This window comes from Halichoeres trimaculatus, unplaced genomic scaffold, assembly GCF_033239565.1.
Source record: "Halichoeres trimaculatus isolate MK-OKI-2021-1 unplaced genomic scaffold, fHalTri1.1 fHalTri1_scaffold_10, whole genome shotgun sequence".
Classification (NCBI taxonomy): Eukaryota; Metazoa; Chordata; class Actinopteri; order Labriformes; family Labridae; genus Halichoeres; species Halichoeres trimaculatus.
In genome coordinates, this window is record NW_027437187.1 from 26,090,576 (window position 1) to 26,104,714 (window position 14,139).

Below are 14,139 nucleotides of genomic sequence, written 5' to 3' on the forward strand. Positions count from 1 at the left end.
CTTAACCGAACTTCAACTCCCATGATTCCACTCTGCGCAACTGTGTGCGCAGTTGTTTGTAGCTCAAAAGAGACGCCAGTAGCTTTTAGCTGAGGGACATTGAATGACTTTGTATCCGTGTGCGGCAGCAGTGTAAAGAAAGTTGCCTATTTGACAGGTTGGGTTTAGTCTCGGAGCTCATGGAGGCCCTAATACCTGTCATAAACAAACTCCAAGATGTGTTTAACACGGTCGGTGCAGATATTATCCAACTGCCGCAGATAGTTGTTGTCGGAACTCAGGTGAGAAACGTCACTTTGGTTGTGGGCTAGCAAGTTGGTTAGCCTGCGCCAACTTATTGTTTGGCTTCCTTTGAATGCAGTTTTTCTTTCAGTTTCAATCGGTTGAAGTAAACAAGGCGAAACAAAGCGATCGCACATAGACTTTGCCATTTAACACAATTAAATTCTCACCAGTGTAGCAATTGAGTTAGCGGTATCAACATGTGATCTAGTAAACTTGAAGTAGCCAGGTCTGCCTGCCAAGGCAAGGGAAACAGTGACATAGCCCTTTGGTTTCTATCTTCCAAAATCGTGTTTTTAAAAGTAAAATTGAATATGTTTGGACGGACAATAAGTGCATTGTTTCCCTCTCGCCATTTAGACTATCAAGCATATGTCCATGTACAAGGCATTGGGTTCTGTAATGCCCCAGAAGTATGCTGCTTGGTACCTGATCTTTTACCATCCAACAATAAGAGTGCCACAGGCCTTCTTTATTATGCTTTTTAAAGATGTTTTTCATACTGTTGACAAGGATTTTTGATGTGTTAAATCTATGTAGTCCATTGTAGTTAGGATGATAACTGTAAAATGTATTGCTCAGCACAACTAATTGTGTATCAACAACACAGCAAGTTACTGGTGATCATGAACTCGGCTCACACACCTCTATTCCAAGCTCTACCTTGTCCATCGTACTACCATGTGTATTAGTCAAAGGCTAATTGGTTTAAAGTGGCAGGTTATGTCTAACACGTTTACTTTCATCGGTCAGCTAATAGGATGTGACTGTCTCAGGCGGTTTGGCAGGCCTTCATGGATGTTACAGTGAGACAAGACAAGCCAGAGGATGCTTTAAATGCCTGATTTGTTATTATTGTAACCCTGCCTTTAAAGACCTTCAGTTAAGGACATCTGAAACTTATACCTAATACTTCAGCTCAAGGCTTAATAACACATTATCCCTGCCAGTTCTTTTACCACAATAAGGCAACAACACAGGGTTTGTTGACACAAAGCAATTAACTGATTACATTTTTAGCTCATCAGATACTGAACCAGCCAAGTAAGCTAAGTGAGTTATTTCAGTTTACAAGATCTCCTTAGTGATTACTCTTTCACACTAAACCAGAAATATCTTCTAGGTTGCACCCATTGTTTGTGTCCATGGGTGATGAACACTAGCTCAAACAGATTGTGTTTGAACATTGAGGGAATGTTTAAAGAGAGGCGATGCAAAAAGAAGTTGTGTCACTTTTTTGTCTGTCAGCAAGATGAAAGGACAAGGTTGCCTCATCCTGGGACACTTAATACTTCAGTCGCAGTATACAGTGCCGTGTTTAATGTTGTTGTTGTTGCTGTTGTCAATGTTGTTTTCTACAGAGCAGTGGGAAGAGTTCTGTTTTAGAGAGCTTGGTTGGCAGGGACATCCTACCACGTGGCACAGGCATCGTCACGCGCCGGCCCCTCATCCTACAGCTGGTGCACATTGACTCAGAGGATCGTAGAAAAACCAACGAAGAGAATGGTAATGTAATTGTAAATACAAAATATATCAATACTTTATTTTTGTATGGTCACAAATGCTGTTCAGCTTACTTGATATTTAAGACAGATCCTACTTTTTTAGATTGGAGCATTTTAAATTTTGAATATCTATATCTTTTGATTGTTACTTTTGAGTAGAAGAAAATGAATAGTTCCCAACTGTTTCCCCGGAATTCATTAATCTGTTTCTAGAGCACAAGATAGATGCATACAACTTACAAAAATTTAGTACTCTGGGAAATAAAAGAAGCTTACAGAGTCTCTTTACAATGCAAATTATTTGAACTCGATACTTCCTCTTCATGAACAAAAACCTGTTTTGACAGTTTGTGGTTTTTATTGGATACATGTTTGTGTTTTTCTGCAATGAACTAAGATCAGCTGGTGTATTTGTGTGTCCGTTTTGCATGTCCAGCTCTAATGAGGAAGTGTAACAATGAAAGGACCAGTATTTCGCATGAATTAATTAGGTTATATGTGCATCTTAGTTACACCCGTTTTCAGACAGTTTGCTTGAATTCATTTACAGTGATCTGACTGCATAAACCGACTCTGTTTCTATGGTAGAATAATTTTTGATACAACTCTTAAATGTTGTTGTGTCCTAAAAAGAAAGGTAGTTTTACCCAGAGCCAGCACTGTCACTATCCACTCCTCTGTGGGGGAAAACACAGGGATAAAAAGGGGGCCAAGATGCTGCGGAAATTCAATGCTGTCCCCTGGGAATGGCCTCAGTGTGACTCTGCATTGCTGCAGAGTGCTGAGCAGGAGCAGCAGATAGCCAGGCTAACCCTTTTGTCTCCTGTCATCTCTCCTTAACCACAGAGTCCAAGAGAAATGGGCGCCTTTACAGAGGTCTCCTTTTCCTTTTTCTTTACCCGATTGTTCTTGAATATTACATAACCTCCTCCTTCTCCTTCACCCATTCTGCCCTATCCTGGCTTGTATTTATGTAGCTTTTCCAAAGCTGCCAAACCATGTGGCTTCACTTTACCCAACCCTCGCCCTTCCTCCATTTAGGCTGGTCTCTGTCAGTTAAAAGAGTTTGATTTCTATTTTAAAAAATCAGTCTTTAATGTAAAAGCCATTAGTTTTTTGATTCAAGCTTCCTTAAAGCTCACCTCTGATGGCTTTAAATACCAGATGACTAACAGACTCCACCCTTCTACTGTTGTTCCCTTGTTTTTTTTTCTTATGCTTTAATGTTTATTACAGCAGAAGTATGAACTTTGTTTCTCAAAGAAGCTGCTTCCCCACATTCACTTTTATTTTTGCTCCAGGCTTTTAATTGCTTCCACGACTGTCGTGTGAAAACAGCTGTTGTTACACTGTGTATTTGTTTTCTTAAACTCTTGAGCTGTTTTTTTTTTCTCTGAGGAGTTTTTCCATCCCATGTCTGACCACAGAGAAATCCTCCCATGAGACATCTAACATAGCCATAGTAATAATAGTAACTCTGATCCTAAGGCCCCATCTGTCGCACCAGCAACTGAAACATCTGCTTTCAACCTTGTTTTTCTGCAGGCATCGATGGAGAGGAATGGGGAAAATTCCTACACACGAAAAACAAGGTAGAGTTGTTTAAAAAGCTCATTATGGCCTCAGAAATTTTATGTATTTAATTGACTAACCATAGTCCAACCATGAGTTATTTGGTTGATTTACCTGCATGTACCTATCATAGACTTGTTTTTAACAGCTTTATGATCTGAAATGACTTCATGCACACACCCTGTCTGTAGCTAAAAATATGTATATTGCTGTAGGGTAAATGTCATCTGAGGTAGAGATATGTCTAATGGGTGCCTCATAGTTCATGTCAGCACCACCATGATGTGATAGCCTCTGCATATGTAATCTTTTGATTCGTCACTCTGTTTTTATTGTTGTTTGTGTATCAGTTAACTTATAGAAACTTTCTTAAAATGAAATCCTGAAAAACATTCAACTGCTTTTTTGAGAAGTTGATTATCTTCATCTTAAACATTAACTGTGGTTTCGTCTGTTGAGAGAGTTGAGGTCTTTTGTGTAAGCCCGGTGGCTTCTCCACTTCTCCTGACTCACCTTTCTAACTTTTTCAACAATCTAATTTTTTCCAATCTCAAACAGTTTTTGTAGCAATAAACTTAAAACGTCTCTGCTTGTATTTATAGAAATGGTTTAATTGAGTGAATTGTTCTTCCAGATCTACACAGACTTTGAGCAGATCCGGCAGGAGATTGAATCAGAAACTGAAAGAGTTTCTGGCAATAACAAGGTATGCTAATTACACATGAAGGAATGCCAAACAGGAATTTTTACCAGTTGGGAAACTGGATAATCTTTAATCTTCAAACACCAGCATCTGCCAGCCTCTGCAACAAAACATACTTGCGTGACTTTATCTTCTTTCATTTTCGAAGGGTATAAGTGATGATCCCATTCACCTGAAAGTCTTCTCACCACATGTAGTGAATCTCACCTTAGTTGACCTTCCCGGCATTACAAAGGTGGGATGGATTCTTTTTCTGCCTGAATGTCTTAAACTTTAAACTATTGACTTAAAATGATCCCGCACAAATATTATATTTATTTGTTCAATGTTGAATGAATCCATGTCAACAGGTTCCAGTGGGTGATCAGCCAAAAGACATAGAGATCCAGATCAGAGAGCTGATCTTCAAGTACATCTCCAACCCAAACTCCATCATCCTGGCTGTGACTGCTGCCAACACAGACATGGCGACCTCAGAGGCTCTGAAAGTGGCGCGGGAGGTTGATCCTGATGGTGAACAGCACTTTTTGTCCATTATAGCGACTGCAGTTTGTCACTTTCTGTATATCATAAATTCTAGGGAGGTGATTCCAGTTCTTCTCATCATACGAGGTGTGTGTGCTTGTATCTTCAGGCAGGAGGACGCTAGCTGTGGTGACCAAGCTGGACCTCATGGATGCTGGCACAGATGCCATGGATGTATTGATGGGTCGGGTCATTCCTGTCAAACTGGGAATCATAGGAGTAGTTAACAGGTAAGATTTGCACAAAGCAAAGGATTATGTACTCATAAGGTGTGAAACACTCACTTTAGAGACATTCTGTTTGTTAAAGATATCAGACCAAGGACAAGATCATCTCCTTAAGTATGTGTTTTTTCTGTGTTGTTTTTTTAGGAGCCAGTTGGACATAAATCAAAAGAAGCTGGTGGCAGACTCGATACGTGATGAATACGCTTTCCTGCAGAAGAAATACCCCTCCCTTGCCAACAGAAACGGAACAAAATATCTGGCTAGAACGTTGAACAGGTATGAAGAATTGATTTTTTAACCTTTTGATTAGTTACTGTTCATAAATCTGTCATATTAACTGTTTGAGTTAAATCTGACTTTATTCATTCCAGGTTAACACCCTCTGACAGTGTCTGAAATATCGAATGTGAGCTCTTTTTAACGGTCAACTCTTTTGTTATTAAAACAGGCTACTCATGCATCACATCAGGGACTGTCTTCCTGAGCTGAAGACGAGGATCAACGTCCTGGCAGCTCAGTACCAGTCTTTACTCAACAGTTACGGTGAACCTATTGAGGATAAGAGTGCCACCCTGCTGCAGCTCATCACTAAGTTTGCTGCAGAATACTGCCACACCATTGAAGGCACGGCCAAGTACATTGAGACTGCTGAACTGTGAGTCACACAAATCACTGACCTGCATTTGCCTTCATACACCACTAAGAGGCGATGGCATCAACACTTCCTTTTGTGGCCAGCTCAATCCAAATGTGTCATATTATTTTCTTGCTTTTTTTGCTCAGATGTGGGGGAGCCAGAATCTGTTATATTTTTCACGAGACATTTGGTCGCACATTAGAGTCAGTTGATCCTCTTGGTGGTCTGACAACGATCGATGTCCTCACAGCAATCAGAAATGCAACGGTAAGCTTTTTGCTTCTGTTTCAGGGAAATATTCTCATTTTAAAGACACATTTTGAGGACTTACAGAATGTTTTCATTAACAGGGCCCGAGGCCTGCATTATTCGTGCCTGAAGTCTCCTTTGAGTTACTAGTGAAGCGGCAGGTGAAGCGTCTGGAAGAGCCCAGTCTGCGCTGTGTTGAGCTGGTTCATGAGGAGATGCAGAGGATCATCCAGCACTGCAGCAACTACAGTACTCAGGTGGGATTTACACTCAGATAATAAACAGTTAAAAGACAGAAGCACATTAAAAGTCAGAACTGATTTATGGGCTTTTCTCTGCAGGAGTTGCTGAGGTTTCCAAAACTCCATGATGCCATTGTAGAAGTTGTTACCTCATTACTCAGAAAGAGACTCCCCGTCACTAATGAAATGGTGAAGATCTCCTCAGACTTAACACCACTAAGAATCCTAAAGTGGATTTATTTGCGCTGTGATTTGATTAATCCATTTTCTCAATCATTTTCAGGTTCACAACCTTGTTGCCATTGAGCTTGCATATATCAACACCAAGCACCCAGACTTTGCCGATGCCTGTGGTCTCATGAACAACAACATAGAAGTAAGAGATGATACATAATGCATTTAAGTATATATTGTTGTAAGGACATATTAAGCGAATAAACAAAAGAAAAAAAGAAAATATTTCTTTGAAATGAAACTATAAAAGTTTTATGTCTTCTCTTCCTTTATTTTCATGATGCACATTTGTCCAACATCTGGTTTTCTAGGAGCAGAGGCGCAACAGGATGAGAGACCTTCCCTCTGCTGTCCCAAGAGACAAGGTACAGTCCATAACCATGACTATAGATTACACCTATCTTTCCTTTTAACAGGGTTTTATTCTACTCTTGATCATTTGAAGGTACTCTACTTTCAATCAACAATGAACCATCTTCAAACGTTTAAGGTTTTTGATCCAAAACAGTTATTTTTATAAATGTTACCCGTTGCTCCTGTCAGTTTTCTGTCCACTCTTTCCTTCCTGCCTCTCTCTAGTCCCTTAAAGGCCCAGGTGGGCAGTCTCTCTCTCCCACTGAGTTTCCTGCCCCCGAGGGCGAGCTTGCTAAGGTGTGTTTTGTTCGGTCACTGCCTGCCAGATCTGAACTTTGCTTGTTGCAGCCTTAACTTTTTTTGTTGCACAAAATCATTGACTGTTTAATAAAGGGATGACATGATAGCTCCACAAAAGTGAGGCCAAAAGATTCAGCGCTCCTCTTACTCATATGCTTGGTATGGATCATAAACTTCTCTTTGTTAACAAATATGTCATGAGTCAAACTAAAATCAAATTTAATTTTAGTTGTTAAAATATCAATTTTTCAGAGACTATTGCTTTAATTACTTATTCATTGCTTTTAAATGGGATGTTACGTGATGATTGGCAGCTCTGTTGACAAACTGCTCCTGAGTTGCTGTCTTCACAGGATCGGTAAAATATCAGAGAAATATAACAGAACAATAATACGTAAACTTGTACAGAAGTATCAAAACTTCCCATAACTGTGAGTTTCTGCTTTAAATCAATCACTCAATAAGCTGTCACAGTGTAGACTGTGACAGCTGTGAGGCTCAACTTGTGTTGTGGTAAACAGCAGATGCAGGACGCCAATATGGCGGCTCAGAGAGCAAATCCCTCCAGACTTTGGCTTCAAATACCCAAGCATTTGTTTTATACAGAGAGAGGAGGTGGAGACATGTTGTCCATCTTTATGTACAGTCATTGCACCAGATTGTGGTTTAGTTTACCACAAATGTAGAAGGCTGTAGGCAGCAATTCCCCCCTCATTACGTTACTGATTTGACCTTCAACCTCAAGTCTCTAACCCATATCTAGTTCTTTGTCTGCATGCTGGTAGTTATAACTGAAACACAAGTACTCCAGACTGAATTGGCATGTTTTTCAAGAAATAGATACTTAAAGAAGTTTTTTTTATTCATACCACTCACTCGGGATTCTGTGACATATAACCAGAAAAGAGTGATCTTGTGCAATCTTGCTCAGTATTTTCCAGCCTGCTAACATCTTGATGAACTTCTTTGGAATTGAGGCAAAGAAGGCACGCTATTTTAAAGCATTTTATCACATAGCTTTATTCACTGTTACTAAGCTCTAGACCATTAGGGTACCTAACATATCCTCGGTTGTTTGTTTCTTTCCCTTCAGGCAGCATCCAGTGGCCCTCAGGCTGGTTCTGTCAGTGACCAGGCAGATAGTGGGACGGGAAACTGGAGGGGCATGTTGAAGAGGGGAGAGGAGAACACAGGAGGAGAAAGAGCCATTCTCACCCCAACCCTCCCTGCCAGCCCACAGAAGGGTCATGCTGTCAACCTGCTAGATGTGGTGCGTAACAGACATTTTTTTAAATATGAGAAGGTTTGGGAAAAAAATTCCATGGCCCACTATGTTAATCAGATTTTTATTAATGGAGCAAAAATCCATGTTTTAAAAATCTCCCAGGTTGTTTATTCAGATTTATTAAAACTCTCATTGTGTTTGTGTCTAGCCTGTTCCAGTATCCAGGAAGTTATCTGCTCGGGAGCAAAGGGACTGTGAGGTCATCGAGAGACTCATTAAGTCCTACTTCCTTATCGTTCGTAAAAACATCCAGGACAGGTACATGACCTCTCTACCCATCAGAACATCATTTCTGATACTTGTCTTGTGCTAATCACTGGGATTTTCACTTTTTTCCTGTCTTTTCAGTGTACCAAAGGCAGTGATGCACTTCCTGGTGAACCATGTGAAGGACTGCCTGCAGAGTGAGCTGGTTGGTCAGTTATACAAGAGTGGCCTGCTGGACGACCTGCTGACAGAGTCAGAGGACATGGCTCAGAGACGCAATGAGGCTGCTGACATGCTCAAGGTAAACACATTCATTAGGTGTCAGTGTGGAGTGTAAAAAAACAAGATCACGTGTCTGCCCTGGTCAAGATGTTTGTTGTCTTTTAGTTGTCTGTGTATTTAAACATTTCAGTCTGTTTTCAGTCCTAATTTCAAAAAAGTTGTGATGCTGGGTAAATGTTGATACAAAAAACTTGTTTTTCTCCCAATCATGTAAAATGTATAGTTAAATGAAAACAATACTATTTTAAATGTAGAATCAGGGAAAAAAAATCCTTCATTAAAATATGTGATCATATTAATTTGGGTGACAACTTGTTCCAAAAAGTTGGGACATTACTGTTTAACATTGTGTGACATCACCTGACATATATTCTTGTTTGATATAGGAACTCAGCAGCTCCACGGTTCAGTCTCTCTTGTTAAGAACACTTTAATACTGTTTGTCATTTAAAAGTGTCTTTTTTCTTGAGTTTTAAACACAAGAGAGCTTTTTGTCACTTCCCTTAATGTTTCTTGTCTGTGTTCAGGCGTTGCAGAAAGCCAGCCAGGTGATAGCAGAGATCCGTGAAACTCACCTGTGGTGAGAGTGGCCCCTCTCCAGCAAGTCCTGCTCTCCCCACCTGGATCATCGGCCCTCACAGACTCTGAGACCCCTGCTGAGAGTCCCAGCACTTCAGACCGCAGAGACAACAACTGAGAAATGCACTGCTGCTGATATGTGTATATGGAAACATAGTTTTTAAAACAATGCAGTACATGTAAAACCCTCACTGCTGGCATTACATAAGCTTCTGTACCTAGATTTGTATATTTTTCTTATGTTATTAAACCAACATCTAGATAATGTTATTCATCACCACTATGTGGAGCCTTGCTGAGGAATGTCTGCTCTTATGTACATTTGAATTAAAGATACAGGTGGAAAACCAATGGTACAACATGTAGACACTCTCTTTAACATGAATACATCTTTTAATCTGTTGACAAAATGATGTCAAATGATTTTTCCTAAGAACTTGGGATTTTATTGTGAAAATACACCATCATTTTTACACGTTTTCAGTATCATTTATCTAGATATGCAACTTTTCTACATTAGATTCATAATTTTCTTTCTATTTAATCTTTTTGAACAAAATCTGAGTGAGCGTTACTGAATGATTGTGGCTGGTTCAGTATTTCAGTATGTTTGACTCAATAACAGAGACAGACAATCTGCACAGTGTGAGGGACACAGCAAAGTGAATGTAATGACTTCTTTATTTTATTTTTTTGCAATTATGATAACTAACATGTAACCCAACACAACAGAACAATGAATTCACATGTAATAGACTACTGGGCCAATCACTGATGTCATGGTTTGTCTCTTTCTTTCTCTGGCTGCTCCTTTACCTCAGACGACCACCCATCTTGCCCTTGCCACGGCCTTTGGCACTGAAAGTTCAACACAGATTGATGTCATTCTTTTGCAGCACTCAGTAAATCAGTCAAATTTTTTTGAAAAGGTTTACATTTGGCAGGAGAAATTACACCCCAGCTGAAACTACAAAGTTTAGATCACTGAAACAAGAACAGGAACAACAACATAAATCCTGTATCTGACCTCCTTTAATTAACCTCTCATATGATTCACATTGTTACAAGCTTTCAGTTGGTGTTTTAATTGTTGCTCAAATAAAAGTTTTCAAGCAGTAACTGCTGACAGCATTCCCAGTTTAAATAAAGTTTCAAAATACAAAAGAAAAAAGAAAAAAGTACATTTCCTTTTTACATCTGTATTTAAGCCCAGTTGCAGCTGGTATTGTTAGCTTGAGGGCTAGTTTTAATTAGCCACTGGGCTGATTTTATCACCCAGACCCGGCAACTTTATTCAGGCACATACCTTGTCAGGGGGAAATGTTAAGTTAAATATATATAAACATATACTTGCTAGATGACAACAGACTCTGTTACTTTCGTAACTGACAAAAAACAGGGAAAGAGCATAAAGCTAGCAGGAACGAATTGCAAGCAATCCGTATGCTAACTGCAACGTTGGGAGAGAAATGGAGTGGCCTGTGCAGAAAACAACTGCTTGACAGGAGTGCATTATCATGGTTAGTTACTTTTTTCTTATTTTGCTTAATTAACTGATTTATTTACGTATTTGAAATCAAGATAATTTAAAATTGTGTTTTAATTGCTAAGGTGCTTTGGGTCAATATTAGCCTCAAAGGACCAGGCTACTGCTAGCTTGCAGGAGATGAAGATAAGCTCTAACTGTACTTGAGTTGATTTTGCTAAAAACAGAAGTATTTTTTGACTACTCAGATGCTTTTGGATTTGAATTCTAGTTGTTGATGTTTTTTGAAAGTATGTGTAGTTTTTATCTGCTAAAAATGAAGGTAATGAATTACGGTGGGCTTTATGCCTGCTAAATTCAATGAGATCAACGGGAAAGTGATTCTTGCAATTGTGGGGTTTCTATTAAGCAGCTTTTTTTCCCCACTTAATTATTAGAACCTGCTACTATGAACAATAGCCACCTTCCCTCCCACTCTTTTCTTTTGTAGCCCCCATATGCCCCCTCAGTTGTTATTGCCTGCTGCCACTACTGATCCAGAGGTGGTGCGTACTTACCTCTGGTGATCTTGGACTCGAGCAAGAAGCTGGTTAATCTGCAGGAACAAACATGTATTCATACTTATTTTATGTTTTTGTTTTATTATGATATCTGAAATGTCCATCAGAGGGCACTGAAAGTACCCTTAAAACTGTAAAACACCAGGCAAGTCCTTCACCTGCCAGATTATGGTGTATTATCATGATTTGTGAATGAGTTTTGAATTTACAGCTTATCATAGACACTTTTTCGCCATTAAGAGCAACTTTATCAGGCAGTGACTTACGTCATACTTCTGTCTTTTCAGTTTCTCACTGAGATCAAACTTCTCAGCCTCCAGCCCCATCAGCCACTGCCACAGCTCATTGGCCTTCTCCCTGGAAAGAAGTAGTTAGTCATCACGGTGAGTATGATGTAGAATCTTTTGATTGCAGTGTTTGAAAAGACATGAATCTGTGCACAGTTCTGTCCGTCATACTTTAGTTTTTCCTCATTAAGATGATCAATAGTGAGCGGCTTCTTGCGGTCAGCCAGGATCTTCTTCTTCTTCTCCCTCTCAGTTTGTTTCTTGCCTCCTCTCCTGTTCTCACTCTGCGATGGTCAAAGAAGAGAGATAGTTGATGTGAGTGTGAACCATCAGGTACATGGTCACCTATAGATGAACACCATTAGCTTGCTGTAACCAATGAGAAGTCCAGTGACCTTTTGTCCAGCACTGTACTGTTGAGTCATGTTGGTCAGAGCCTTCTTCTTTTTTGCATCCTCATCATGCTTCTTACGCTGCTCCTCAAGCTCCTTCCGCTCCTTTTCCTCCTGCGTAAAGAACAAGCCTATCATTTAGAAGACAAGAAGGCTCTCATGTTGTTTGATATATGATGTATTGTTTATATGAGGATCCACACCGCAAGTCTGGCCTGCCTCTCCTTCTCTCTTTCTGCCCGAATCCTTTGCTGCTCCGCTCTCTCGGCTCGACGTTTCTCCTGTGAGAGATATGTACAGTCACTGAAAGTTAAACTAATTAAAAACACCACCAACCTTCTTTGACTACACTTACAATTCTGTTAACCAGGGCGATGAGCTCCTCTTCCTCCTTCTTCCTCTGGATGAAGTGAGCCTCGATCAGAGACTGCAACTCAGACAGATCTTTCTCTTGACGCTTTCTGTGGATGTCCTAACAACACAGAAACAAACCAGGGTCACATTATTAGAATTCAAAGGTGATATTATTTTATTGGGAAGAACGTCAACTCACGTCAAAGTCCACTTTCTCACCATCAGGGATCTTTGGGGCAGTTATATTTGTCATGAACCTGTAGAAGAAACAGTCTAAGTAAAAAAAGTGACATAAGTTTCATATTTAACTACTTGACAGAAGAAAAGCTGAACTACTTACTTTGGCTTGGGTTTTGACCCATCTGGGACAAGAGAAAGGAAGATAGAGGCCATTATAAGTACAATGAAAAGCCATCATGGATCATGAATTTAGACAACAAAAAAAAAATCAAAAGAGAGAAAGAAGAGGGACAGATTTCTCACCTTGTGCTGATGATCAGAAACATAAATGATATGTAAAATGTTTAAAGCTGACAAGATGTTTAAGGAAATATGTGAGGATGAGACTCTCTTACCTTCTTCCTCCCTAAAAAAGAATGTACAAAAATTAGAAATTCATGAAAGCACCAAAATTGTAGGTGTGGTAAAAGTGTAAAAAAAGAGTACATACTGAACTTCCTCCTCCATGACTTCTTCCGTGTCCGACATTTTGTTAAGGATGAGCTCTGTAAGATGGATCCCTTTTAGATTATTTTTAGCTGGACAAATATATCAGATCATTAAACAGCATAGCAGAGCTTGAGGTGGCAATGGTTCAAACAGTTTACAATGACTCTTAGTAATGACACAAATACCGTATCTCATAAAACACTGGCAGGAACGGTAGAAGCGTTTAAGCTTTGACTGCAGCTGTTATGACAGGACGCTTTTTTTAAGAGTAAAAGCTGTGCATCCAAATAATTTTGAACAATAAAAAAAAATAAATGAAAAATAGAAAGTCAATAAAAAAGTGGCCACTGTCCTTTGGAGTGTGTGATGTAAATAGAATTTTAGTATTATGTTGAGCATAATCTCTCATAAAACAGATTGTTGTTATGGAAAATAGTATTAGATAAAAATGTCAAATATTTCCTTTAGAATGTCATGAAAAAAGCCATACACCAGAAAATATAACAGGCAAATAATGTCATATTTAAGTTTTTGTTCTCAGTTTCCTCCATTCTTCATTAATTATCCATATACATTTAATTTAGTGTCTGTCAAAGTGAGTTTTCTCCAGAACTAAGAGAGGTTCAGCAGTCCTTTATAATATTGTAAAATAAGACATTACAGTATATATATGGTGTAGTATAGAAATAGGAAGGCATTATAAAGCACTATAAAACGAGTACTTAAATGGGTCAGCTTTGTTGGCAGAGGATGTAATTACTGCACTTGCCATCTTAGGTTACAAGTCCATCTATGGCACTTACCATTTATGGCCACGTGGTGGATGTCAGTCAAGTTATTTTTTATGAAAAAATGCAGACTGCATTGTACAAAGTCATTGAAACTATTACTTTATGCACAGACAGCACTCCTATTAAAAAGTAAGCCATCTTAATTTATTTTCTAAGTGGTTATAGCGGCATTTGATAAAGGACTGAAGCATAATGTGAAGACACTTCTTGTAAGTGTTAAACATGGATTAAGATCCTTAGATAAGATGAGCCCTGTTATCTCCAACTCCAACAGTATTTCTTAGAAATTAGTTTAAGTTTTCTTTTTTTGACTAGACAGGGACTCAAACTGAAAGTATCAGTACAAACAGCAATTCAGCCCCTACCTGTGAGCCAGAGAGGACCAACAGACTTCAGCTGCTTGAACAACAGGTTGAG

The 14,139-nt window shown here is 39.2% G+C and overlaps 2 protein-coding genes across 5 annotated transcripts; one reads left to right on the forward strand and one right to left on the reverse strand.

Annotated features, from left to right (window-relative positions):
• Window positions 1-42: 42 nt before the first annotated feature.
• Window positions 43-9,786, forward strand: dnm1l (dynamin 1-like). Of its 4 annotated transcripts, XM_074677174.1 has the most exons (20): window positions 43-281; window positions 1,644-1,788; window positions 2,634-2,663; window positions 3,333-3,379; window positions 3,994-4,065; window positions 4,211-4,297; window positions 4,413-4,575; window positions 4,697-4,817; window positions 4,959-5,090; window positions 5,263-5,469; window positions 5,598-5,718; window positions 5,802-5,957; window positions 6,042-6,131; window positions 6,226-6,318; window positions 6,488-6,541; window positions 6,756-6,827; window positions 7,924-8,100; window positions 8,264-8,373; window positions 8,464-8,623; window positions 9,132-9,786. In XM_074677174.1, the coding sequence occupies exons 1-20, from the start codon at window positions 180-182 to the stop codon at window positions 9,186-9,188; spliced, it is 2,196 nt and encodes a 731-aa protein (XP_074533275.1). In that variant the 5' UTR covers window positions 43-179; the 3' UTR covers window positions 9,189-9,786. The 4 variants fall into 4 exon arrangements, with proteins under 4 accessions (XP_074533275.1, XP_074533277.1, XP_074533276.1 ...); XM_074677176.1 differs by lacking the exon at window positions 6,756-6,827 and having other exon boundaries at window positions 44-281; XM_074677175.1 differs by lacking the exon at window positions 2,634-2,663 and having other exon boundaries at window positions 44-281.
• Window positions 9,787-9,933: 147 nt separating this feature from the next.
• tnnt2d (troponin T2d, cardiac) lies at window positions 9,934-12,620 on the reverse strand. The gene is made up of 9 exons (XM_074677184.1): window positions 12,603-12,620; window positions 12,462-12,519; window positions 12,264-12,380; window positions 12,112-12,189; window positions 11,912-12,022; window positions 11,688-11,800; window positions 11,496-11,586; window positions 11,227-11,264; window positions 9,934-10,041 (listed from the first exon to the last, which is right to left on the reverse strand). Exons 2-9 carry the CDS (start codon window positions 12,513-12,515, stop codon window positions 9,996-9,998), a joined length of 648 nt encoding a protein of 215 aa, XP_074533285.1. The 5' UTR covers window positions 12,516-12,519; window positions 12,603-12,620; the 3' UTR covers window positions 9,934-9,995.
• Between the last annotated feature and the right edge of the window lie 1,519 nt (window positions 12,621-14,139).

Bases quoted from the DNA above. Each gene is read 5' to 3' on its own strand.
- dnm1l (XM_074677174.1), top strand. From the start codon at position 180: ATGGAGGCCCTAATACCTGTCATAAACAAACTCCAAGATGTGTTTAAC. The intron at 6,828-7,923 runs GTGTGTTTTGTT...CTTTCCCTTCAG, and splicing joins CCGAGGGCGAGCTTGCTAAG to GCAGCATCCAGTGGCCCTCA. The intron at 8,624-9,131 runs GTAAACACATTC...GTCTGTGTTCAG, and splicing joins AGGCTGCTGACATGCTCAAG to GCGTTGCAGAAAGCCAGCCA.
- tnnt2d (XM_074677184.1), bottom strand. From the start codon at position 12,515: ATGACAAATATAACTGCCCCAAAGATCCCTGATGGTGAGAAAGTGGAC. The intron at 11,801-11,911 runs GTCACTGGACTT...TGACCATCGCAG, and splicing joins AGTACAGTGCTGGACAAAAG to AGTGAGAACAGGAGAGGAGG. The intron at 11,265-11,495 runs GTAAGTCACTGC...TTGTTCCTGCAG, and splicing joins TGAAAAGACAGAAGTATGAC to ATTAACCAGCTTCTTGCTCG.